This window comes from Cajanus cajan, chromosome 5, assembly GCF_000230855.2.
Source record: "Cajanus cajan strain Asha chromosome 5, NIPB_CcT2T_4, whole genome shotgun sequence".
In the NCBI taxonomy this organism is placed as follows: Eukaryota; Viridiplantae; Streptophyta; class Magnoliopsida; order Fabales; family Fabaceae; genus Cajanus; species Cajanus cajan.
In genome coordinates, this window is record NC_138521.1 from 55,680,119 (window position 1) to 55,706,548 (window position 26,430).

General features: G+C 31.8%; 2 protein-coding genes across 7 annotated transcripts; both read right to left on the reverse strand.

The window, feature by feature from the left end:
* Positions 1–664: 664 nt before the first annotated feature.
* LOC109807912 (copper ion binding protein) lies at positions 665–6,970 on the reverse strand. Of its 6 annotated transcripts, XR_014434119.1 has the most exons (4): positions 6,698–6,970; positions 6,338–6,413; positions 4,892–5,654; positions 3,739–4,801 (listed from the first exon to the last, which is right to left on the reverse strand). XR_014434119.1 is itself a non-coding variant. In XM_020370636.3 (3 exons), the coding sequence occupies exon 3, from the start codon at positions 1,448–1,450 to the stop codon at positions 944–946; it is 507 nt and encodes a 168-aa protein (XP_020226225.1). In that variant the 5' UTR covers positions 1,451–1,462; positions 6,338–6,413; positions 6,698–6,932; the 3' UTR covers positions 665–943. The 6 variants fall into 6 exon arrangements, 5 of the variants coding, with proteins under 5 accessions (XP_020226225.1, XP_020226224.1, XP_029129139.1 ...); XM_020370636.3 differs by lacking the exons at positions 3,739–4,801; positions 4,892–5,654 and adding an exon at positions 665–1,462 and having other exon boundaries at positions 6,698–6,932; XM_020370635.3 differs by lacking the exons at positions 3,739–4,801; positions 4,892–5,654; positions 6,338–6,413 and adding an exon at positions 665–1,462 and having other exon boundaries at positions 6,698–6,932.
* A 7,338-nt stretch (positions 6,971–14,308) lies between these two features.
* Positions 14,309–16,401, reverse strand: LOC109809799 (MYB-like transcription factor ODO1). The gene is made up of 2 exons (XM_020373199.2): positions 16,060–16,401; positions 14,309–15,259 (listed from the first exon to the last, which is right to left on the reverse strand). The coding sequence occupies exons 1-2, from the start codon at positions 16,320–16,322 to the stop codon at positions 14,749–14,751; spliced, it is 774 nt and encodes a 257-aa protein (XP_020228788.1). The 5' UTR covers positions 16,323–16,401; the 3' UTR covers positions 14,309–14,748.
* Between the last annotated feature and the right edge of the window lie 10,029 nt (positions 16,402–26,430).

Genomic DNA, 26,430 nt, shown 5'->3' on the forward strand with positions numbered 1-26,430 from the left:
CTCTCTCTTTTATGATGATATCCAAAGTCAACTCTCCAAGGTAGGAAGATAAAATTGGATTATTGAGATTTTGGTCGACAGTGTTTTGCCATCGCTCCCTCAATTTGCACGCAACATCTAAAATTTGAAGACTCAAACCATTGATCGCTGACCCACCCCACCGTGTTTGCTACATCCCCCCACCATGGCCAACCAACTCGCAGAACTCTCAGCAGCAATGCGTTGATTGTGAATGAAAATGAACTTTTATAGGTGAGATTTGTTGTTCAAAACAATTCCAATAAATTAATCCATGAGGATCCATCGTCGGTGAGCTTAGATAGAGTTGGTATGAAAAAGTATTTTAGGGTAGTACCTCTAACTGGGTGTGAATATGTAGGACAACAGATAATTTTGGAAAGAGAAAAATAAATAAAATGTTACATATTTTTCAATCAAATGAGCTGACAAGTGCCAACATTTAAATGAGCTGACAAGTTTGGAAAGATAATCATTCTGCTAAATTTGAAGGAAATAACATTTCTCAAAACATAATACGCTAGTGCCGTACTACAGTGACAAGTTACAGTAATCAATTTTTTGTACAGGTCATAGAATAAGTCTATCGTGGCATGGTTTTGGATCTTTAAAGTCCCAGAATATATATAAATAAAGATAACTAAAGTTAATAGAATTTTAGCATCTCTATTTTTTTGGGAATTAGTAGCATACATATGACTGACAAACTCGGAAACTCTCCCCTTGACAGAATATGGGGCAAGCAGATAACAGAAAATATTGGATTCTACGTCACTTATTCTGAGCTTAAAAACATAGTTTAATGCTGGGAACGAACGATTAAACAAAATTGGCAGTAACACAATGAGTATTTGTCAGTATGTAGTTCACTAGTTTATTTGCATGTCACGCAAATTTACTTTCAAACCACTTTTCAGTATATAAATTATTTGTCATTTGTACGGCCAAACCTGCGCAAGCAATCAGCAAAACTGGTAACAAGACTAGCACACTTCAATGGGTCCTTGATATGTTCCTTGTAACATGTTAAGGTCGCAAGCCTCTCGGCCATGCAAGGCTCAGGCTTTGGGTTCGGAAGCTTATACTCTTTATCATGAAGATCCTTTGCCTTTTGGGTCACTTCCTGCAACATATTCTCCTCTTGCTTCTGCAATCTTTCCAAAACCTTCTCACTTTCCTGAAGCATAGACTGAATTACTTCCAACTCTGAATGGGCAGGTTGTACAGGCAATGTGGCAGGTAGAAATAACGGGGCCTGCACTGGCCACCCTGGAGTAACTGCACCCTCTGGCTTTCTAGTTTCATTATATTGGGGCTTTTCAGTCTCTCTTGCCACCTTACGTCTAGTCTTTCTAGTTTTTTTCTTAGGCACCGCATCATCAACAAGCTGATTAACAAGGTCATTGCTAATCTGAATCGTAAACTCACCCATAATTGATAACTCCTGCAAAAGGTACCAGAAAGATATCATAAAAGTGATAATGTTAAAAGCATATATTGATGCAGGAACAGTAGGAAAGAAGATAATTAAAATTGGGAATATCTAAATAATTTCAAGATATTTTAGTTGATTTTGTGGCTTCTGTTTATAGGTATCATTATTCATTATAGTTAAGATTAGTGTTAAGTATTTAAGTTTCTTATTTGTAAGGCCCAGGGTATCTTAGGCAATGTTTGAATAATTAAAGGGGGTGAAATGGAAGGTTGGAAAAAAAACTGTCGCATGAAATGAAATGGAATAACCACAATTCTTGACATAGCCTTACTGGGCTAGGGATAGTACTACAAATCAATTATGTAGAAAGAGTGAAATGAGAAGCTTCAATAATTTTTTAGGGTAATTATGAAAAATGCAACTTAATGTTACTAAATTAACCAACTCTCTTAATGGATGTGAATTAGTAATATTTAGGGTAGTATCAAAGATAGAAATTATCTCTACATTGAGTTAGTAACTATTCGTCTATTAGGTTCCTAATAAAGAAGATTGAAATAACAATTATATAAGTTTCACATCTTGAGAGAATTCCTTAATGAACTGGAAACTAGCAAATATTGCTACTGTGTCAACAAACCTGTGGCAGTTTGTTCAACTTTGTGGTAAAAGAATCAAACTAACTCTATGGTGTCAAGTTTTACACAAGCAAATATTGCTACTGTGTCAACAAACCTGTGGCTGTAGCATGTTTCCAGAAAAATCCAGTTATAAACTGGTTAATCGAAACAACTCTATACTGAACTGCTACAACACTTAATTATGATAACCCGATTCTAAGCATTTCAAACTCATTATATTATAGTAAAGTAGCCAGAAGATGATAACAAAAAAGGATAATAAGAGTTTTAAAGCCTTTATCAAATATAACAAAAATGAGACAAATAAAATAAAAGAAAAAAGTTGTTCCATTAGAGTACCAGCTATTTTTCTTTTTTCTCGAGTATGGTTTATCACAATTCACAAATGAAATGTGAAATCTAAAGGCAAGGCTAGGGGAAGATAGAGTTTAACTACCAATGACAATGCTAGGAATTGTAAAGTTTAACTAGGAATCACAGAATTTTACTCCTTTTATATTTGTTCTCCGATGATTAATGCTCTTGCGTAGCGGCGGGGCAGAGCGGAGCGGCTCAGTGCCGCTGCAGAGAACTTGAGGCGGAGCGTTTTAGTGGAGCGGCCGGAGCGTTTTAGTGGAGCGGCCGGAGCGGGTGCGAAGGCAGCAGAGCGAGGCGGCACGATCGCGGGTTGGGCGGCGGGTTCTCTCTTACTTCCGTCGGATCTTCTACAGATCTGTTTTCTTCCCGGCGGATCTCCGCAGATCTGCCTTCTTCTCCGGTGGATCTCCGCAGATATGTATTCTTCTTCGGCGGCGGCGTCTCTATCTTCTCTGGCGGATCTCCTGCAGATCAGTAGGGTACGGAGGCGGCGGAGGCGGAGTGGCTAGCACATTCTCATGGTTAATGGGTTATGATAAACAAACTAGGGTTAGAACAGTTGGGTCAATGGGCCAAATGTTTTTTATTTTATTTTTTCTTTTAGTTTAGTTTGATGGGCATAATTTATATAGAATTTAATTTAATTTTTCTATTTTTTACGGTAATTTCTCTTTGTTCTAATTTTAATAATTTATATATTATTATAAGTAAAAAAAATCTAATATAAGACTTTTAAAAAATTATTTATTTTTATTTTTTTTAAGTACTATGACTTTGTATTATTGAAAATTATTAATGTTTAAGTTAAGTTAATTTTTTTTGTCTTATTATTAATTAAGTTAAATTATAATTTTACATTAATCCATAATCTTCATCCCCTATTTTAAAATAAAAATATTTAATTTCTCATTTGAAAATATGAAATTTTGATTTTATCATTAATTAACATCTTTTAATTATTAAATTTTAATGTTTATTTATATTTAAATGATATGCATTTAATAACATAATATTTAAAAATAAAAAATTAAACAAAAATACATAATTATAATTTTTATTTATAAAATAAATATCAATTATTAGTAAAAATATACAAATAATTTTTTTTTATGTTATTTTTTATTTAAGTGGTGATCGATTACTAAATATCATCAAAATTTAACCATTGATAAATATCAAATTAATGATAAGACAAAAATTTTATATTTTAAAAATAGAAAATAAAATATTTATTTAAAATAAAGAAATTAAAACTATGAATAAACAAAAATACATTTTAACCTATTAATTACTATATATATATATATATATATATATATATATATATATATATATATATATATATATATATATATATATATTAAAATAGCGGTCATCCCATATTCACCACTCCGTTTTTCGAGATTAACATTTATGGCTACAAGTGATAACAAAAGGCATTCAAATTTTCCATTTCCCTTTAAATAAAAGACAAACTTCGGTTTACCACAACCCTATTGATAAGAACAATTTTAACAGCACAAGCACATAGATATTTTATAGTCAGCTGTATGTTACAGGCTTGCAATAGTTGGAATGTTATCATTGGATTCATATCACCAATCCAAGGTGGTCATATCCATGGAATACAACTATTACAAAGAATGAGAAGACAACAACAAAGTATAATAAAAGACGTTGCTTATGTTGTTCTAGAACATTAGTTTATAACAAAACTGAAGATATGAACAAATCATAGTTTTTCCTGTTTGGCATGTGTAATTAGCATGATTTCCCTTGATTAATTTTAATTTATTGAATAGAAGATTTTCATAAAAGAGTTTTATTTACTTTTTCTGGATACCTACAAGCTACAACATCACATTTGAATAATGTGCATGAACCTCTTGAATTTTCTTGAATGTAATTTGTTATTTAAACCAAGTCCATAAACAAACTAAACCCTTTATGAACATTTTATAAAGTTGTTTAACAAATGAATAAAAAAAAGGATGTGGTTAACTACCGATGAGTATAGGTCTATTGGCGGGCTTATATTCCTCTTTTTTTTTTCTTCTTCTTTTCTCACTTACAATTATTAAAATTCTTTGTCATTTCCAATTATTGGCAGGTTTTGATTATCCTAAAAATCTAACATAATAAATATTATGCAACATTTATGAGTAAAGACTACAAATTCTGCAACATTTACAGCTACGCTTAAGCATGTATATCAAGAGAAATTTATGCATCATATATCTAAAAAGGAAAAGAGACAAGATAGAGATATGTCAGGACATGTGAATAACCTGAAGAAGACAGAATAAACCTTTCTGACAAATAAAATCAGAATAAGAATCCACTAGTTTGCCTAAAAACAAACAAAATATCACAAGGAAAATCGGGGAATGAATCACAAAGAGTCAATCTGAGAAATTGAAGGAGAATCATAAGCTATTACCAAGCAATCTGGGAATGCACGGAGCAGGATTAGGATTTGTCACGAATGAGGCTGTGTGAAGGAGGATTAGGTTTCCTTATTTCGGCAATTAGGGTTCATCGGGAATGAGATTGCACTCTTAATATTAGGATTCATCATTCACTTTGGATATGCAGCCACAAGTTTGTTATGACTTGTGTGAATTGTGATGTCAGATTTCTTTGCTTCATTCATGTTTTCTTTTTTGCATCTCCGAAATTTAGTTGTTTATTCATTATATTTGTTATGATTTTATTAATATTAAATCGATTTATAATATTTAAAATTGATAAGATTTTAGTTTAATAGAGAATATTTAGTTATTTAAAATTAGTCTTAAGAATGAACACTAATGTTTTTTATTATTATTTTTTAGAATCAATATTCAATAAAACAAATAACAGATGAAAAATAAACAAGTCAGTCTACATATCCCGTTTGAAAAATGAATAACCACAGTACTCAACAATTAGACAATGTTAGCATATTGTGAATAAGAGGAAAAGAATAAAAAAAAAATCTCGCTAACATAGAGAAGCCAAAAAATCAATATAACTGTAAAAGAAACTTGCAAAAAATAAAAAATAAAAAATAAAATACTTTTCAAATCATATATACGAAAGTGAAACCCCTACCAAAATACACACTAATATTAAGTGTATTTTAGGTTGGATAATTAACAAGCATTGAATGGCCAAGGATTGAAGAACAAAGGGATGTGATTTATGCCATGCGATGTTGTCCCCTGTATCAAGCATAAGCAAAATGTGTATCTTGGTATGTGTCTAAAATCAAGGTGTTAATGCATTGCCCCATAGATTGATTTGTGCTTAACAAAATGTTGGAGCTTATAAACATCACTAACCTAAAATTGTTACAGGTACTAGATGTCAGACTGATGCACATATACAAAATAAATGTATATTAAGGGGACAAAAGCCTTTTCCCAACGGTAATAACTTCAAAGATTGCCATAATAGATTCAAAACATATAAGCCGCACCAAACATGCTTAAGACCTATTCACCCAAAAAATTGCTTAAGCCTTTTATTCACTAAACATAATTAAGCATTCAGAGCTCAGAAATTTATAGCAATGAATATAGGTGGCTAGTGTTATTATGAAAGTCTTGCATTGCATGTGTTGTTAGGTAACACAATATTTTGAACTACAAAATTCATTCTCAAAAAGAAAAAATCAAAATCCAATAAAAATAAATAAAAATCGTGACATCACATATAATACTCGATAACATATCCTACAACCATATATCTGACTATGTGTTTTTATCCAATTTGATCTATTTGAGAAATGGATTTCATTCTACGATAATAGTATGTTTGAATACAAAATTTAAAAAAGTTTTTGATAACTTTTCTATGAAAATAAATAGTTTTTCTAATAAAAAAGTTCTGAAAGTAGTTATACCTTATATCTAAACAAGCGATTTCTCCCCTAAACCCAAGTGCCAAGTGCCAAACGCCAAATTTCTTTTCTTTCCACCCTACTAGATTGAAAATTCTCATCGTCAACCATTAAACACTTGATGGCATCAATATTTACAACCTCCAAAACAACTTGACTTTAGATTGATTTGGAATTATATTAAAGCACAATAACAAGAAAAACGAAGCAAGCCCTAGCAAATGGGTTGAATATCACTCAAGTGGTTTAATAAAAACAATCACCTACAGCAACTATACCAAGAAATAAGTTGGAAAAGGCAAATCAACATATATAAAAATCTCGGGCTTTAACGCATGTAAACAAGAACGAAGAATAACGTACCAAATCGCACAATAATTTTCAATTTCGCGAGTTATCGTACGACACTAAGGAGGAATCACGAAATTGTGTGACCTTAGTACATACGAATGGCGGTGGCTAATGCAATCACTCTCACTCAGGCACACATTTTGCAAGCAGAGCACGAAGCGCTCTCGATGATTCGGCGCTTTGCAGTGCTGCATAAACCAGAACCCAACATGGCTGAAGCTCATGGGGTTTGACTTGGACTGTTATGGGCCTTGTACTTCTATTTCTTAGATTAGATCTCATTATGGAAGGAGAATGTCCTATAAAAAACCAACATGGCTGAAGCTCATGGGGTTTGACTTAGACTGTTATGGGCCTTGTAAGGAGAATGTCCTATATATTATATGGGCTTGGTTTTGGAGGAGGTTTTTACTATTTACACCTTATCTTTTCTTTTCTTTTTTTTACTTAAAAAGAAAACCAAAATAAAAAAGAATAGAAATATTCGTAATAAAAAAATTGAACCAAAGGTTGGTTGGCATACACACAAATATGGACATAAATTTACAGGTAACATACCATTCACTTATTCATTATAAATTCAAAAATAAAAATGATTTTAAATAATTGTGGTCAGCAATGAAAAAAAAAAAAACTCTACACAAATATAAAATTATAATCCTTGACACAAATGATAATTATCTCAGTGAAGTTAGCATGGACCAAACCCAATTTTTAAATGTCATTTCTTCAATTGAGATGGAGTGTTTGAAATTCAACATGAAACCAAATTATACGGTACAATAAAAAAAATATTGTATACATCAAATTTAAGTTGTAATATGAACTATTTCTTTTTCTTTTTTACTTTTTTTATTGTTGATATTTTGTATGTTATTGTTAGGCTAATTTAGTTTATAATTTATGAAGGCTGTGCATTTTATTTCACAAGCAAAATATATTATTACAAATATTTTAATTATTAAAGTTATTGTAAACAAACTTACAAACCTAGTTATTTATTTTAAAATTACTAGTTATATATTAATTTCAATATAATGAGTTATAATATAATAGACATCTATATAAAATCAGATGTAGATTTTAAAATAATATTTGTATTTCTCTTTTAAAGATATATGGTGACACAATAATCAAAATAGTTTACCTGTTAAACATATAATTTTGAAATATTTGTCAGGCATACTTTATTGACCATGTTCATGAACCCAAAAAGAATATACTGTAAATTTATTACTTAACAACGCAATAAACATAACAATCAACAAATAATAAATTTGTTTTACTTTCAATAATTTATTTATATTTTATGACATTAGTTGGTGGTGCCACTTGTTTAGCTTGGTAGAGACAATGTAATTTTTTGCAATATCTGTCAACTTGTACCACAAGAAAATCTACGGAACCTAAACCTATATTATCATCATAATTATAATAGCCACTCTGTGCGATAAATGACAACGAACAAATGCTTCGATAGCTCAAGAGAGTACTCAAACTTAGAGTGCATAACAATACAAGTTTCTCAGTAAAAAATAAAATAATAATAATAATAATAATAATAAACAATAAAAGTTTCGAACAGAAGAGAGAAGAACCGTTCAATTTTGTAAAGCGTTGCATTATTCGTCTCTGATAACCAATTAGAACGACAACATACAATACTTGTGGGTGTTAGACTATGGCGTGAATAGCTAATCGTATTGTTTTCTTTTAGGAGTGTTATCATCATGAGCACCACTAAGTACTTTTGCTAATGGTGACACATCTGGTGAGTGGTGAGTGCACACACTGCTTCTATTACTGGTGTATCTTTTTATTTTAGTTTATTATGTCATGAACTAAAATAATCATAAAGTGAAAAAATATACTATTAGAACAAACTTTTCCCATCAACAATTGATGTGGTCTCCATTAAGACCTCATTTAAGTTTAATTTGTCAAAAGCTAGCTAATTCGGGCATTTATTTGTTGCCACGTGCATTACATCACAGTTCACAATCACGAGATAACAAAAATAAAAGGAAGATTTCTCCATCATTTCAGGAATATGTTCAGGCCATTTGATGAGTGGCTATGAATAATTTGTTAAAATTTTGCGTTTTGGCTCGAGGAAAGCATGGCAATAGGCGGGCTGTTAGGGATAAAATCTGGGTATTCATTCCAGTTTTTGAGGAGATTTGGTTTTTTTTTGTTCTGCTCCGTTCCAACTCCTGGACTTTTTTTTTATAATAAATATTGTAACGTAGTAAGTTATTTTAAAAGGTCCAAAAGTCCAATATGAGTGATTTAGTAGACTAGAACGGGTCGTTCCCAATTTAGAACGGACCGTTCCAAACTATTAAATTGACCTGTAAATCATAGTTGAGAACGGGTCGTTCTAGATGGAGTACGGGCCGTTTTGATTTCAGAACGGACCGTTCTGCATGTGATTTTTGCACGTGATGAAAGGGTGCAGAATGGGCCGTTCCAGATTCGGAACAGGCCGTTATGGCCACTCCTGAACTTCTACAAATAGGGGTTGTGTGGTTGAGGAGAAAGTGAAGTTTTTAGAGAGAAGTTTTAGAGAGAAAGACTCTAGGTCTGTGAGCTCCTTTCTCTCGCAAATTTTTCTGTATGATTCTTTTTCTCCTCTAGATCACTAATTCCTTCTATCTTTTCTTGAAATTCAGACTAGGAAGCTTGCTTTGGGAGGATTGAAGTTTCGGGTTGAGCTTCGGAAGGGAATTCTACTTCTTCTCAGTTATTGGTTATTTTGAGTCAATCTTCAGGTAAGGGAAGCTAGAATATTTGTTTTTTAAGTTGCATGTGAGTTTAGAAACTCAATTGATGCATGAAAGTTGAGGATCCATGGCTGGATCGGAGAATTCGCTCATTTTTCGGGGTTTTGAGAAAAATTGGGTTTTTGGTGAATTTGATGCATCAGATGGGTGCATGTTAATTTTGAGTTTGTTTTGTGTTGTATGGAGCCTATGCATTGTATTTTTTTGTGTTTGCATATGGTTGGATTTGTTAGTTTGGATGAGAGTTTGGAACTCTCTAACTGGGATTAGGTTAGGCGCAGGTTGAGCGCGCTAGGCGTAGAAGAGCTTAGGGCTCTCGGGTTGGATGTTGGGTCAGGCGTGATTTGGTTGCGTCAGGCGTGAAAAAGCTTAGTAGTCTCTGTCTCAAGGAAACCGAGCGTGAGTTGAACGCGCCGGGCGTGGATGAGTTTTAGAACTCTCAGGTTAGGATTAGGTTGGGCGAGCTCAAGCTGTGCCGGGCATGAATATGTTTATGAATGAAATGATGCTAATGCATGTTAAGTTGAAGTTTTGGATCATGTATGTATGATATGTGATGTATGGTGAGGTGTGATTCATATGTATGCATAGTGATGATATATATGAATGTTTAAATATGATATGGCATGAGTATATGTTCATATGTGTATGATTATTGATCATAATGGTGGGTAGACCATGTATGATGTATGATGCATTATTGCATGTGATGTCTTATAACATGTGTATGATTGTTGATCATGATGGTGGGTAGACCATGTATGATGTATGATGCATAATTGCATGTGATGCCTTATGGCATGAGTCTGACCTAGGACTTGAGGAGAGGAAAAATATTTTCGAACTGGAAGAGCTCATATAGAGTCTCTTGAGAGTGGTGCTTGGATATGCCACTGATATATGAGAGTGGTGCTCAAGTAGGCCACTGGATTTGGGAGAGTGGTGCTCAGGTAGGCCACTGGGTTGGGTGAGTCTCCTCTAAGTCCTTAGCTAGTGTTGGAGCAGGGTATGAGGTCAAGGGTTATTCCCTTAACCAAGTACTCGGGAAGGTGTGTGGATCCTTGTGGATAGTCGGTGGGCGAACTCCACAATTGAGTTGGTTATGCATGCCAAGGTCGTGGTAAGCCTGTACCCAGCTGTGCTATACCTGATGGTGGATCTAGACTTTCAATTGTGTAAGTGACATCATTCGAATAAACCTGAGTGAGGATTATATCCTGTTTAGCTGTGACCGAGCGGGCGCATTGGGCGTGAAAATGGTTGAGGTGGTTTCAATAGGATGGAATGTTACTTATACAGCTCTATTGTTAGGGAGATCTCCTAGGTGTATGCATGACGATGCATTAGATGATTGATATGCATTGATATCTGTCATGAGATGCATTTATTGCATGATTATTAATATGATGAAGTGTGGTGTTTGACTTCATGATTGGTGGATTGTATTTTATGCATGAGTAGTATTGGATAAAGTGTATTGTGTGACTCTATGAACATGATTGATAGTTGGATGATGTGTAGTATAGATTTTATTCTGTACTTGTATGATTGGGTTTGAATTCTAGCTTACCCTTCTGTTTCCATGTGGTGGGACTGCGATGATCATACTTGGTATGGGAGCAGGTCAGAGATAGCTTGGAGTTGAGGTGACCACTACGAGACGAGGAGTTTGATCCTCGTGTTAGAGTTACCATTTTGGGTAATGGTATTGTCTGTGCTTGACCGGCACTAGGGAATATTATTTTTGGGATGACTGTACATATATGGAGTTCTATTTTGTATTTAAGAAACTTAGTTATTTTTTTTCTTATCTATACCTATATGTATGAGTTATCCAACTTATTATTTCTCTTAGTTCACTAGTAGTAGTGCGATTCCACTAAGTGTAGAGACCATGACGGGTCGTTACAAATATGAAAAAATTAATAAATAAAAAGTAAAATAATACAAATTTTTATATATAAAGGTTTCTAATTTTAGTTTTTATATATATAAGGATAATTTTTTAATTATATTATTAAGTAAGATGGGGGCAGAGGCGGGTATTAACATCTTCATTCCTATCCCGTTCTTGATTTTACCAATTAGGAAAAATCTGAACCCGAATCTGAACCTAGTGAACATGGGTTTCTCCGTTCAAATTAGGGCGGGTACCCATAGGCCAGATTAGAATGGCATGTCTAACTCAAGGTATGGTTAGATAAACTTTTATGTAAGCATTTATTATAATATAATTAGATAGTCTTGTATGTTTAAAATATAACAGGAGTAAGAATATATATATATATATATATATATATATATATATATATATATATATATATATATATATATATATATATATATATATATAGAGAGAGAGAGAGAGAGAGAGAGAGAAAGAATCTGTTTATTCTAGGAGTAAGTCTACATAGAATTATTCCATTTAATAACTCATGTTCTACATCAAATTTTAACAATCTAACCGTTGAATTTAAAGTTCTTAATGCATAGATTAAGTCTGCAAATTTTTAAAAAATTTAAAAATCATTTGATACTTCATTTCATTAATTCAAATTGACGGATAATCATAAAATTATTTTATACATTGATTTGAATTAATGAAACGAAATATCAAATGATTTTTAAATTTTTTTAAAATTTGTAAATTTGATCTATGCATTGAAAATTTTAAATTTAACAGTTAAATTATTAAAATTTAATGTAAAATATGAAATATTAAATAGAATAAATTTAAATAGACTTAATTCTAAAATAAACAGATCATTCTCTCTCTCATATACATACATACATACATATATATATATATATATATATATATATATATATATATATATATATTTTATATATCGAAGATTATTTTTGTTCATAAATTATTAGATAGAATAACTTGTCACTTGTCATAACTTATTCTTATTGAACTCTTATATCTTATATTTTATAGCTGCCAAACGAGTCCAAAATCCCAAAAGTAAAACAGCTATGGGTATTATCATTTGTTTGATAAGGTCAGATTATTAAAAAAAAAAAGTAGTTTAATATATTTCCTTTAATTTATTGATATTCAAAGTGATTAAAATAACATGAGGTTGATTCATCTTTTTCCAAAGACATATTTTCATTTATGTGTACTTTTTAGTATTTTCTCCTTCGATTTTTTTAATTAGTTATCTAACTATTTCATTAATTTTTCAATAATCTTATTTGATTTTATTTGTATGCGAATGTAACTAAAAAAAAAAATTCTAGGTAAAATAGCGATGTCAGTTTTGCAACAAAAAATTGACAACAAAGTGAAAGTATGTGCGGGTTAGTGATAATTTTATGGCAACAAATGAGTATTTTGTAAAAAAACTAAAACAAGCGGGCACTAATATATTTATGTGGATTAGTGTTAATTTTAAGACAACAAAGGAGTATTTCGTAGAAAAAAAAAACTAAAACACTCGTGCACTAATAATATTTGTTTCACAAATATGGACATGATATGATATATTTCTAAACTGAAAAGTATATAGTAGCACCTTTTTGGCCATTGAATATATATATATATATATAGAGTTGTCTTTGGAAGTGATGAAAGCTTTGATGGTTGATGTTAGACTGGAAAATGATACTGGAGTTGAACTAGCAAAAAAGCAGGGGTGTGGGGACGAATAAAGATCCTCTTATCTCTCTTCCATTTCTACATTTTGGGGGTGTATAAAAGATATTAGATATTTATATAAAATATTTATATCGTTTATACACTCAAAAAAGTATGATAATGAGAAGAAAAAAAATTATAATAAGAAATGAAAACTATAATAATGAAAAAAATGGATAATAAAAGATGAGGAGAATCCAAATTTGTGGAGACACAATAAAATGAAAAGAATTATTGTCTCCTTCTCGAATACAATTTCTTTTACACTCTTTATTGTGGTTAAAATTTATTAAAAATACTACATTTATGATTTATTTAGATAAATTTTTTCAGAAATATTTTTAGAGAAAAAAATAGAAGAAAAATGAAACAAAAATTTCTATAAACAAAAATTAACTTATCCACAAGCTAATATGATTTTTTTTTGTTTGAAAAAACTATGTGAGAAAGTTTATACGAGTTAGTTTAAACATAAACTAATTTTAGGTTATAGAAAAGTTTTTTTCATTTTTTTTCTTTTAAAAGCTCTTTTAGAAAAGTTTATTAAAACATACTTTTAATTAGTTAAATTTCTTATTTAACGAGTTCTATTTTTTAAATAAAAATAATAATAGATTGTTTCTAAGAAGATAATAAAAAGTGTTGGGCTATTATTTCTTTTTCATAAACAAAATATTATCCGATACAATTTTTATACAATTTTTTTTTCAAGTGTTTAAGGCCATGTTTTATTTACTTGCCGTTTTTAACCTATTGTATAGTAAATTCAATGTAGTGATATGTTTCGTTTTCTTAAAAGTATATTTACACACTTGTATTTGTTTTGAAACCAATTTTCAATGGAAAACAATGTCAAAGTTGCTTTTACAAACTAAATTTAGAACATTAAATCTATTCAAATTTACGATTGTTAACTTTAATCTAAACATGCATTTGGATTTTAATCAGAATAAATTTTACTTTAATAATACACTTGAGTTTTACCAAAAATAAACTCAAATATTGATATGAAAACAACACCAGACAAAACCAAGCAACTCTTCCACGCCACTCATTGTCTCACCTGCTGGCTCAAGGTGTGTGGTTATAAATAATCTCTACCTCTCTGTTCTCTGACTTCTCTTTGTTCTCAATGTCTCTGTCTATCTATCTCTAACGTGACAGAAAACATAAAATGAAATAATACAACTGAACTTGTAATTAATCACAAAAGATTTTACCATTATTTTCAAAACAGACTTCTTTTGTACAATATGTTTCCCAACTCACTAGACATTTCCCATTTGTTTTGTCCCTACCGTACACATAAATACAACATTTAATTACAAGAAAGTACGTACGTACGTACTGTGGGATTTTGATGATTTGGTTTTGGTTTGCTATCAAATTTTGGGATATGGTTGGCGAGGAACCTCATAAGAGGAAACGTTCACCTTCCAAGAACATTCTGTAGAATACTACTAAGTAGATAAAATCCAACACCAAGAACCTAAATTTGAGCCCGTGGTATTTTGTCACATTTATAGATTTGATATCTTACCCTGATTTTCGTTTGGTGGATAATTAATCCCTTCAGATATACTACATGCGTGCTAATGCCCATCTTCCTTCATTCCTATAGTTTGCAGTGCATTTCACTCTATATCTTGGGAACAGTTAAACCCAAAATCATGAATACCAAAGTCCTGACAGTCCAATAACCAAGCACAATTATCTTCCCAAGATGGCATCAAACCCATGTTACTATTAGTATTCTCTACTTTAGGTGTTGTGTCCCATAATGCTTCCACCAGAGGAGTTTCATCCAGCCACAAAGTGTCTATTAGAGAGTCGTCACTGCAAATGCTATCCAGCAAAAGTGAATCATCCCCAGAAGAATTTTCAGCTTGGGATGAACTTGAATTCTCCTCTGAATTGAGAACCCCATCAGTTTCCTTGGCCTGATCAAGGCTATTATTGCCAGGTTGTGGCACATGCTCCAAAGGGGAGGATGAGCTATCCTGAGATGTTGCTTGTTTATTGAGAGGTTCATGAGTAACTGGATCAATACCCATTTTAAGGAGTTTTTTCTTGATATGGGTGTTCCAATGATTTTTAACCTCATTATCTGTTCTTCCGGGTAACCTAGCAGCAATCTTGGACCACCTGAGACACCAACCAAACCATGTATCAGAATCTATTGGCGTATGTTACGTCCCAGCATTTACACATAAGATTGATGTGGATGTCTTTCTTGGTCGTAAAGACATGTACCAATCATATCCAACATGTAATTGCTTTAGGTAGTACTAATATCTTCAACTAAATTATCATTATTTATCTTGTAACTAACGATAATTTTTATTATTCTTCAACAATGAATATCAGTTCCAATGATGTGGAGTAACTTTTTAGCTTGAAAATAAATTACGCAGGTCAATGATGTTTTGCTTTCAAATTTATACATACCATGTGGTATTTGCTCATCCGAATAATTCACATATATAGCACGCAAAGTAAATAAGAGACGAGAATTTGAGAACACCGAAAGATGTTATGTTACTAACTACTATCTTGAAATTTATAAATGAGTAAACCAAGCAAGTATTCAATTGCTTCAGCCTTAAGTAACCTTTGTTTAAAACATGGTTTTAAATGAGTCACCTTCTTCAACATTATTAATGGTTTAGAATTGAAGTCACAGTACGTAGTTAATGACTAGGCGCCTTGTAGTGTAATTTTGGAAAGCCAAACTAACGAGCAAGGATAACAATTCTTGTGAATAGAATACGTTGTCTAGGCACTGCCAGTTATAAGACCAAGATGTATTAAAATAATAAATAAGGCAACACAATCCTTGATAAAATTATTTTAATATTATGTTGAGCTTGATGATACTTATAAAACTGTGGTCATGTAAGAAATGTTGACAATGCATGCAGGTGAGGTTGTGAAGAATAAAGAACCTGTTGCCAAGACGAGCATGAAGATCAATAACAAGTTGCTCCTCAGCTTGTGTGAGGAGCCCTCTCTTCAAGTCAGGCCGAAGATAATTAGTCCAACGAAGGCGACAACTCTTGCCACATCGCCTAAGGCCAGCAAGCTTTGGCACAGCTCTCCAACAGCACTGGCCATTGGTGAGAATGAAGTTTATGAGCTTCTTATCTTCCTCGGCAGTCCATGGCCCTTTCTTCACCCCAAGTTTGTCACAGCAAGGTTGCCTCCCCATAGCACTAACAAACACAAACAACACCACTAGCTAGCAATTTGCCAAACTAATGCAAAAGTCTTACCAACACTAGCTTGTAATGAGTAATGACCCAAAAGCCCTACACCCCACCCACCTTTATATAAAGCCCTCTCCTTTTCTTTCCTAAATAATTAATTACATATATGTACAATAAATAAAATCATGCATTGAGTACGAAAATTATTTCATCTTAACTAATAGTCTTGAATTCAAATTTCAAATACATTTAAAATTCAAATCTCAAATATATTTAAATACTTAAAAAGAGAATTTTATCATACATAATAGTTATATCTGACTTAAAAATAATTATTTTGATAAAAGATATTTGTGATCTAAAAAAAAAATCATGGACCAAGAGAAAATTAAGAAAATAAAATGGGGGATCTAAGGAGGCAAGGATAAACAGGAGATGGTTGGGGGCTCCACCATGGGTTGTGAAAGGTACGTGGGAACTAACATGAGGTTTTTAGCTGCACAAAATGGGTGACGCTGAAAGATGGGTGACCCAAAGGCAGAACTATATGTAAGCATCCCAAAGAAGTATAAAAATAATGTGTAAAATAATTATACTCTTTTAAAATTTTCCATGACAAAATACAAATCCACTGCCCTGATTTCATTCTTACTCAACCATTTCGTCATCACGTTTACGTGTCCCATATCAGCAGGTGAAACAACACCTATGTGTCCTTAATTCAATGAGACATTCCTGATATACAAAGAATGGACAACGATCTCTGGAGATTCCAAAGCCACAAATTTGTTTTTCCCCTTTTTTCAACCTTGCAGATTATAACTCCCACCACACTTGTCCATGGAACTGGCTATCATTAATGCAAACTGTGGAAATTTACTGAGACAAACGGATATACGTAACCAAATGTTGAAGCAGTCCAATTAGCCACGACTTGAGCGTATTTGGAAGGATGAGTATAGGAACTCGAGAATAAATGGTTAAGATTAATTTTACTAGTCAGACCTACGAAGAGGATAGATCATGCAAATATGTTAAAAGGGATTGATATTGACATCTCAATGAGAAAGCATCGATGTATTTGGGTAATATTCAGTGGCAGCATATGCCAGTTGAAGCAAGATGGAATTTTTTTCCCAGTAAAATCTTAAATGGACCAATTGATTAATTTTCTGCTGTATCAACTCTTATTTTCTTATCAGATAGAGTTCGGGTCAACCACTTGCATGTGCCTAGTCTATTTTTACTTCATATAATAAGTAGTACGTGCCTAGAGACTAATGTCATATATATTTGGGAGAAAATATCAAATGTGATTGTGAACAGAGGAAGAATGTAATAAATACGTTCCTTTGTCCAAACTGAACCGCAGAAGAGCAAAGCCTAAGCAGATATGGTCAAGAAAATCCCTCTCAACCCTGGCAAACTCTTTATGACTATAATTGATTCTCTAAAACACATATAATTATGCAAAAGCTCATAAATTATTTTATATATCTAACATATTTGACATATATACGACCGTTAATTATTATTAAATATGGAGTGGATTTTATTTATATTCAACATATTATTTTAACAAGGTAGATATGATTAGCTGGATAGACATAAAATTCGACCACGATCTTAGTTTGGTATGTTTGACACGGACTGAACATGAACTTGCTGATTTTAATTAACACGACTATGCTGGTTGTGTTCGTCTACCTACGCCTAATTATTTCTGGATCGTTATATTCTCAGATCAGTTTCGTCCCAGATTGGTTGATTGATTAAGCATTCGAATACGTTCCTTTTTTATATATATATGCACCAGTCCAGAGTGCTTTCATACCATTAAAGGAAAGGAGTAACATAGCTACTCGCAAACAAGTAATTGTTGGCAAAATTATATACCAAGAAGGCCAACATCACGATCATGCACCAAGGAGAAAAATGGTCAATATCTTGCACTGCGCTAAACCCTAGTCAAGAGATATTTTACATATACTTGGTGTAATCGACCTGTAAGCACTATATCACTGAAAACCTGAATATGATCATTGTTTTTAAAAATACTTACAATATCTCCGATATAAGTAACTCATTTGAGTTGTGAGTTGCTTTATGCATTGAAAAATAAAAAAAGTGGTCCTTAGTGTGTCATATCAGCATTAAACAACTCAAATACAAATTTACTCCAATAGTAAGAAACTTTAAGAAATTCAACTTTTGGAATTTTTTTCTAATCATTTATGAACCAAATTTAAATTTTTATTAAAAAATATAATTACACTATAATAAAAGAAAATAAATTACCAAAAAAAATACACAATAAATAGATATTAAAAATAAAATAAAGTAATAGTAAATACATAAAACATTATACGAAATTAATTTTCATTATTATTATTTATAAAACGTTCTCAAATATGTTCAATAAGAAACGGTTACTTCAAGAAACAACTCTCTCTCTTCTTTAAACAACTCATGTTACCACGTCAGAGTCCTTCAATAATAAGAAATCGGACTTGAGTTGTTTCGATCCAAAATTTTATTTCAATCCAAAATTTTATTTTAATAAAAATTAAACATGTACTATTTGAATCAATCACATGATAATAATCATAATATATACGACATTTCATTTTCATAAATCTGATGATGAGAGACTTTAAGTATAACGTTTAACTAGATCACGCATACGGCACAGGTAGGGACTAGGGTCTAGGGAGCAGTTACCAACCCAAAATTCGGTCTCTTGACTTGTAGGCCTTTAGTATTTGTGAGCATGCATGGACCCCTTTTCCCTGTCTAAGCTTCACAGTCACACTTTATTGCTTATGTATGCAATATTATAAACAAAAATGCATTCTTATCATCATACAAATACTGATACAAAAGTATAAAGTCAAATTTGCCAACCTTTTGAGTTTGACCAACAATGATTTCTTTGTAATTCTTTTATTTAACCATATTAAAATAACTGTACTACGCCTAATTTAATCAAGGCACTTCATCATACTACAATTAATAAAAATAAAAATAAAAACTCATTCGAGCAATTCAATCGTACCTTATTCAAATATCCAATTTGGAGCCCTACGTGTCCAAAAACGTATTGAGATAGTGCCATATTGACTTGCAAGGCACGACACTGGTGAGATATCAACTTATTGCTTCGTGATATGTAAGAGCCATACATGTATGTTGAAGAAGGCAAATAGGATAATGAAACTTCAATTAATCACTGTTGTGTATGTTAAGTTATTTCATACTTCATTGTGTATGTGTTGCCCTCATGATCCGCAAACATACCTTGAGCTGATCAAATCGTGAAAAGAGTAGTTCCTTACTTTAAACAAATAAAATTAGCCAGAAAGTTAAGATAACATCAATTACACGGATATCTTGAAGAGCTTAATAACGTAATTATAAAAAATAAACAAGAAAATAAAACTATCATAATAAAATTATTCCACTAATTAAACTATTTATTATTATTTTTAGAACAAAAACTTAGGTATGAATCATTTCATATGTATCCCAATTCTAAAGATATAAGATGATGAATTTATATTAAAGATTGGTCCTGTGGATGTGGAAGTCTCAACGCTGTCAGAAGTAAACCTTTAAACATCATCACTTTAATTAGTCCCCTAAAGTTTAGCAAACCAATTACTGTATAAACAAAATTTTGAATATAGGTGTCCTGTCGCATGTTGCTGAGAGTCTGAGACCGCTTCATGTCATTCACACCATCCAAAAAGGATAGTTCATGAAAGTAGTAGAATCAATTAAGAAGCAATTACCATATGTCAGAAGCTTTTTGTGTTATTTGGAAATTCGCAAATATATATAGGTCCGACGAGGCTAGTTTCTAAGCTGATTTGATTTTCCTATAAACGAGGAGCATTCCAATAATTAATAGTGCTTGGTAGTGGCTCACAACCTACTAAGCACATTGTATGGTCATTAATTCTAGCGTATCATTTCGATAACAAGAGAATAATGATTAACGTGATTATCTTATCAAAGAATTTTCATGTTATATATTAAAGCTTACATATGAAAGTAATTAGTACATCAATTTGAGAAGATAAATGCGTAATTAGTGAGTAATGCAATCGTCATTGAGAGAAACACTACGCAATACTATTTGGTGGTCACGTGGACATAAAAGACTGAGGTGACTAATTAAAAGTTATTAAACCACTAGTGTGTGTGTTAGTGTGCAACCTCATCAGTCCTGTGTCCTGTGCAACCCTGAGAAGTTTTCTACGGTTTCTTTCAACTCATTTCGATTAGAGTTGTGACCAAAAATTCCACATATTCAACAGCGTAATTGGTGGTCGTCTGAAGCATTTCATGCCACAATGAATTTTGTAGCTCAAGTATGGCTTAATTATCAACATATGGGGGGAAATTTAAGGATAAGTTCAATGTAAACTAATTCACCCCGCATCAAATCAGGTCATTAGTAGGATTTGAGAGTCTTTTCTGTCTACACTTGGACTTCGGTGGTAGCAGACAGCATTCCATTAAAGATTTCAAAATTCATCATAAGTTCTCTATGTTTTTTTTTCAACCACAAATATTCTTCATTCTTTGGTGGAAAAATGTTCCTATTTGAGTGACCAGCAGTGAAGCTATAATAAGTAACAAGTTTTTATATAAATATTTAATGCAATTATTTATACAAAACTTAAATTAATATCACTGATTAAGTTAAAACAACTTTATATTTATGCATTTAATGATTGACATAAGTTGATTACATGAAAATAATAAATTATATATTGGGCAAGTTTGTTTAAAAAAAAAAAAAGTTTTTAGAAAATGTAATTAACTTTTTAAAAAATAGAAAACTGTTTTTTTAAATGATTTAGAAAGAAACATTAAAAATATATTTACAAAAATAATTATTCTATTTTTTCACAAAAAAAAGAGAAAAAATTAAATAAATGGATCCATTAGCATTGAAAAAAAAAAAAAAAACTAATGTATATGTTTGCATTTATTATCCTTAAGTTTGATCACTGTCATTGTTGTTATAACTTTTTACTAATAGAAATATATATTTTTTGTTTATTAGTGAACGGTTAGTATAAACATTACATCCACGAGTGCACATGAACTTTTAATTGTTAATTTTGATATATTGTGTGATTCATGTTTATTAGAAGAAAAAAAAAACACAATATTACGCAACTACACACTGATATTACGGAACGTTATTTCAGAAACACAACTTTTACTTTCTTTCTTTCCCTTTTTTTAATAGATATGGTGATCACCAAACGCGATTTTTTATTAATTTTTTTTTTTCTTTTCAAAATGGCAAGTTGTGAACTGAATTGAGACTTTACCTTTTTTTTATATGTCAAAAAAATATTTTTTACACTTTTTTTTATATATAAAAATCATGCTTTAAAACATAACTTCTATTTTTCTTTTTTAATGAAGAGAAATCTTATGTATATTTAGTAATCTCGGAGAAAGATTAATTAACAATGAATATTTCATATATAAAAAAATAAAAATAAAAATTGAACTTCTTAAACACGACTTTTACTTTAAAAGTTGTATCTGTATAGTAACGCCTTACTCCAATATATTAGGAAATTTTAAAAAATTTACCTATTATGAGATATTTAAAAAAAATATCCGGAGTAAAAAAAATTGCCCTAATGGTAAATATAAAAAGCCGATCTACCGATAATGCACATCAATTTCTTGTATTAATATAAAATTATAATTGATATGAAAAATCGATGTATCATATATACCTTTAATACAAATCCATAATGTTTTATATCAATATACCAATTTTCATCATAAAAGAATATGTTAACCGGGATAAACTTGATTATTAATATTCTTTAACTTTTAAATGTTTACAATGAATTCATTTGAAACATGTAAATTATAAGTTTAACACTCAATCATACAAAATCAATTTATAAGATAAATGTTACTCCAACTTATATCTCTTTAATTGTTTTTTTTTAATCGATGTGGGACTTGAGGTAAGTCTTTTAGTTCTTAAACTTATAAATATATATATATATATATATATATATATATTTTACGAATTAAAATTACCAGGAAAATCTGCCAGCAAAGTTACGTACAAAATTTTTTTATCATTTAGTAAACATTACTAAATTTATTTTTACAAGAAAATCAGTAAGAAACAAGATAAAATTCTTACAGCATTTTCTGCAAATTTTTACTATGAAATTTTTTTTCTATGATCATTAAAATTGTAACAAAATTTGCAAAGAAAAATTTTGGATTATTTTTCATAAAAAAATTTGTAAGAAATTTCTGTAAATTATTTTTCACAAATAAATTTACAATAAAAATTTGTAAAATTATTATTACAAGAAAATTCATAAAAAAAATCTGCAAATATATTTTTGTAAGAAAATTTGCAAGAAAATAACATTTTTTTAATAGTGAAATCACCACAAATAAAACTATTTTGAAAACTTTTTTTAATATTATTTTCAACACACGAGTATAATTTATTCCTATAAATACAAATTAAATCTTACTATATACTATTAAGATTAGTAAACAATAGGATAATATATATAATTTTAAATTCAAATTTTATTGTCATAATTATAATTTCTATTTATATAAAAGAACACAAATCATACTAACGTTGTGTTTATTATGAGAAAGATAGAAAGTAAATAACAGGGGATGTGAAGAAATAGATATGTAAAAATAATTTTGTTGGTTTAAAATAAAAAAATTGTGTCAAATGAAGAATAAAAAAAGTGAGTCTCACACCTTTCTATTTTTACGTTAATCGCATTTATTGACGATTCTTTACTGACAGTTTCAAAACTTCCAAAAATGAACATTAATTGGATTTTATTTTTATACTTCTAACTGTTGGAACATCTCAATTTTTTAAAAATTTTTTAAACATATATTAGCGATTTTAAAATGTCAAAAAATATTATGTGAATAAATAAAAATCTTACTCGATTACACTTTCTTACGTAACGAATTCGAATACAAAATTAACTTTTATTTGAATACAAATTTTTCTTATTCAAATATTTTTTTATTATTCTAATTAGATTTTAACCTAAAAATTATTTTAATTCCTATATAAATACTTTTAGTTTCTTTTTGGTTCTTATAATTAAAAATAAATAAATAAATAAATAAAAAGCTACTGACATTAACAGTGAAATGACATGTTACTGATGCGTGTTAGTTTTTATGTTTTAATTCTTTTACATACATTATTGTTACATGTTAGTCTTTATATTTACACAAAATTTACCGTTCTAACTTTACAATTAGAAACTACTTATCTTAGTTCTTACACAAGCATTTTTTTATAGGTATTTTAGTCCTTATAAACATTTTTTTCTTTCTTTTTCCTCTTATTCACTTTCACCTTCTATTTTTTTCCTCATAAAAACATTTTTCCTCCCTTTATTTTGTGAATTTTATTTTGTTTAAATCCTCTCATATAAGTTAAATTCTATTAAGCATAAATTAAAGAGTCTTGAAGTTGTTGAATTCAATTTTTTTTTTGTCGAGATGTAATTGTAATATTCTGTTCATAGAGCTATTTTTGGAGATTGAGAGCCAATTTTTCCTCTTTCTTTTCTTTCATTTCTTTCTGGGCTAAGAATTCTCTTTTCCTTCTCCTTCTTTTCTTCAGTTGGCCAAAGTAGTAGGAAAAGTCTCAATTGCTGAGTTGCAGTTTGTCTTCAAAAATCATATGGAGCAAGCGAAGCTTCTTCCTTTTCTCTTCTCCTCTTAGCAAATTCTAACTCCCAAAGAGGTAAGGGAAGTTTGCCTTGGTTGTGTCTTGTGAATTTAATTTGGTGATTCTTTCAAATCCTTAATTTCTAAGTTGTGTTACTGGAATTGTAATGGTTGAATCGTGGATTTTGGGGGAAGTTGGTTTGGTTCTTGTAACACCCATAATAAGGGGGATTGATGAATGTTGAAATTTATGGTTGCATGTCTATTTTGTGTTGATTTTCAATTTTTTTATGTATTCTAGTTATTTAGATGAGTTCTTATGGTTTAGATGTAACATTGAAACTTGTAGGAAGCTTTGGATGGAATGAAAAGCTTCGAAAATGCCAAAATTCTGAAAAATAAAGATGGTCGCTGTCATGAAACGACTAAGCAAAATTGAAAAGAAAAAAAAGAGAGAAATTGAGTGTTTTTGAAAGGAAAGGACTAAGTCGTTTAGAAACAGCTAAGCGATTTTGGACATTATAATCAAGTGTGTCTTTAGAAGGAAATGACTAAGCTGTTTAGAAACGACTGAGCAGTTTTGCATATTAGAATTAGGTGTATTTCTATAAGGAATCTGCTGAGAAGTTTGAAAATGGTTGAGCGGTTTGGTGTTTTTTGAATTTGACTTTGTTGTCTTCCTAAAATTTGTAGTCCTAGATGTTAACTTTTCAATGGCTTTGGAATCACCTAAAAATGAGGTCTATAACTCCGATTATGACATTTTTAGTGAGCAAAGGTCAAACTGTAAACAATTTGGCAAATGATTGCTGTTTTTACCGGAGATCGGTCGTTGGGGACAATTTGTTGGGTAAGATCGGTGACCCTCCTTTGCTGGTACGCTTGCTGCTCCAAGATGGGGGTGGTACCTACAAAAAAGACTCCGATGTTAAAGTTAGTGTTTGTGGGTATATGAATCTCGTATAAGTAATGCACGTACCTTTGTGTGTATTAGGGTTTTGTTGGGCCTTGGGTCCAAGATCAGTTTATGACCTAATTGGATAGCGAGTCGATGTCTCCTAACGCGTGTCCGAGGTCACTCCGGGCTGTGATGCCGAGCTCGAGCTCGACATAGCGGTACGGATAGTACACTAGCCCCCCGAGCTCGAGCTCGGCATAGCGGTACGGATAGTACACTAGCCCCCCGAGCTCCGAAGACCGTAGGTCGAGGAGTTAAGACCGAGCTCGACAAGGGGTCGTGACTTTTCGCGTACGCCTATTTGTCATGATGCCATGTGTCATAACCGTCACCTCGTTCCCATAACGCGTGGGCGGCACGGTGACAAGATTATATTTTTATTTGTTTGATGACGTGGCCTCTTTGGGCCGATGTGGTGTTTCGATATCCATGTTTCATGGTCGAGCTGAGGAGCTCGGTAATAATGAGCTTACTGCTTGGTTAGGCTGGTAAACGTTTGACCGAGTTAGCAGATTGGTGAGGGACAAGTCGACAACTCGGCTGGCCAGTACACTTGCCCCCCAAGCACCGAGTGATGTAAGAGCAAAGGGGCTTCTGAGGAGTTCCCAAATTTGTTGTTTGAAGGTTCAAATTCGACCTTGTTAAGTAGATGTGATCTCAAGGTTCGGACTCGACCTTGGCATATCAAGGTTCGAACTCGACCTTGGCATATCAAGGTTCGAACTCGACCTTGGTTAAGAAAATGTGATCTCAAGGTTCGGACTCGACCTTGGCATATCATGGTTCGAACTCGACCTTGGTTAAGAAAATGTGATTTCAAGGTTCGGACTCGACCTTGGCATATCAAGGTTCGAACTCGACCTTTGTTAAGAAAATGTGATCTCAAGGTTCGGACTTGACCTTGGCATATCAAGGTTCGAACTCGACCTTGGTTAAGAAAATGTGATCTCAAGGTTCGAACTCGACCTTGGCATCAAGGTTCGGATTCGACCTTGGCAACGTAATTTGTATTTGAAGGTTCGAACCCGACTTTAACATCAAGGTTCGAACTTGACCTTGGCAAGTCGTCATGGTTAATGGAGTTGCTTTGTTGATTTATTTCTGAGGCGTGCCTCGTTAAAACCTTCCTTGGCCAAAAACCCTTTTCTTTAGTGGGAAAAAAGGCTGAGGAGGAAAAAGAGTACATCACTTGAATTTACAAGTTAAGAGAAATAAAATTTGAGGTGGGTGGAATTCCAAGTTCCAAATTTTCCTTTGGAGGGGTCTGTTCTTGCTTCTCCCCGTAATCGCCAAACAAGGTCGCCAACTTTAAATGTTCGTGGCCTGACCTTGGTCTTGTTTTCCTTGTGGTTTGTCGCGAATTGCGTTGCAGAACTCGTCCATGTCGGGAGGAGGTCGTCGACAAAGGCTGTCGACAAAAGGTCCTGGCT